Raw genomic sequence first — 1,826 nt, 5'->3', positions numbered from 1 at the left:
CTCCCTCGTAAGCCGACAGTGCGAGCCATTTGGCTCACAAGAATCAATAGAAAGGATCTGGTGCCATCCAAGGACACTTGCTTGTGCTACAAGCATTTCCACAACGAGGAGAAATCCAAGAACCAGCCATATCCGGTATACTTCTCTCACAAGTCGTATCCTTTGTGTAGGAAAGCTCCAGAAAAGAGACCGTTGAGAAAATGTCCGAAGTCTAAGCCCAAAAAAGCCAATGCCAATGCCAAGAAACCAAGTCTTGCTGCTGCTGCTGCTGAGACTGATAGTTTTGCTGATGCCACCAGTGGTACGGAGACCGATCCGGCCAGTGCTACGGATGCTGATGCCACCAGTACTGCAGAGGCTGATACTTCCAGTGCTACGGTGAATGATACCGCCGGTGCTATGGAGGCTCATGCGACCAGTGACCAGTGCTGAATGCGCTGCCGCTGCCAGTATAGGCAGCCCTGCCGCTGTTCCCCCTGTGGCTGAGGCAGTTGGTATGGATGTTGCTGCTGAAGCCAGTACTCTTGGCACTAGTGCAAGTTCTACTTCTGACCCCCACGAGATTGGCGCTGCTGTTAGCATTGTTGACGGCAACACGGGCAGTCACAACGTGAATGGTGGAACTACCGGTATTGAGGAGCAGCTTGAACTGTGCAAAGAAGAGAATGCACGTCTCAGAGCAGAGAAAGCTGAGCTTGAGGCTATTGCTAATAAGCCGTGCAAACCAGGCTGGGTACTGGAGTCTGATGACACCGTGCACTACTACACTGGTCTTCCTTCTGTTAAGGTATTTCACTCTCTGTTGGATTTGATATTGCCTCACCTCAACCAGAAAGTAAAATCTGGACGCCCACGCCAGCTGCAGCCCGCCGATGAATTTCTTCTTGTGCTGATGCGTCTCCGGCTTGGCTTGCAGATAGAGGACCTTCAACACCGTTTCAGGCTGAAAGCAAAGTCCAGGGCAAGTAAAATTATAAAGAAATGGATTCCACTTCTGGCTTGCGCATTCAAGCCCCTGCTCGTGTGGCCGTCTCGTAGACGTGTGCTGCAGTGCATGCCAGCTGCTTTCAAGGCGCAGCAGACATACAAGAATGTACGTATTATTCTGGACTGTTTCGAGTTCGAGATGGAGGCACCATCATCTCTGTCTCTGAACACCATGACGTACTCCAGGTACAAAGGCAGAAACACCGTGAAGGTGCTTTTCGGTGTCACCCCAGATGGCTTCGTCTCCTTTGTTTCACGAGCATATCCCGGGTCAATATCCGACAACTCCATTACGATAAAGTCAGGAATTCTTGACATGATCAGTCCAGGAGATGATATCATGGCTGACAAAGGCTTCACTTTGTCCAATTCGGAGCTCCAGCCGCGTGGGCTGAGAGTTGTCGTGCCACCGTTTCGTTGTGGAGCTGTGCAATTCTCAACACAAGAGGTTGAGACAACCAAGGTCATCGCCAACCTCCGCATTGTGGTAGAAAACTGCATCATGCGCGCACGCTATTGCAGGTTCCTCCGGAACCAAATTCCGGTGTCGTCTGTGCGGACTGCTTCAGACATTGTCCTCATTTGTGCCGTGCTTGCAAATCTCCGACCACCAATACGCTGATTGGGTTTAGGTGGGAGCCATTCTATGTTCTACATGTTCTTTACGCCATGTAACAGTGTGAATTGGCGCACGTGTGTGAGGACCGGTGAATGCGAGTTTTCCGCCCTGTACCTCTTCGTTGTTGTGTTGCCCGCGCTTCTCACCTGTTACAGGCTTATAAGCTCTATACCACTGAGCTGGAACGAGAGCTGTTGCACTGCATCCACGTGATAACTAT

General features: G+C 50.9%; 1 protein-coding gene across 1 annotated transcript; it reads left to right on the top strand.

Moving 5' to 3' along the window:
* Nucleotides 1–409: 409 nt before the first annotated feature.
* Nucleotides 410–1,609, top strand: LOC135813134 (uncharacterized). The gene has a single exon (XM_065326352.1). It carries the CDS (start codon nucleotides 410–412, stop codon nucleotides 1,607–1,609), a length of 1,200 nt encoding a protein of 399 aa, XP_065182424.1.
* The last annotated feature ends 217 nt before the right edge of the window (nucleotides 1,610–1,826 follow it).

Source organism: Sycon ciliatum, chromosome 3, assembly GCF_964019385.1.
Source record: "Sycon ciliatum chromosome 3, ocSycCili1.1, whole genome shotgun sequence".
Classification (NCBI taxonomy): domain Eukaryota; kingdom Metazoa; phylum Porifera; class Calcarea; order Leucosolenida; family Sycettidae; genus Sycon; species Sycon ciliatum.
The sequence above is the reverse complement of the archived record's forward strand: the minus strand, read 5'-3'. Positions and strand labels throughout refer to the sequence as shown.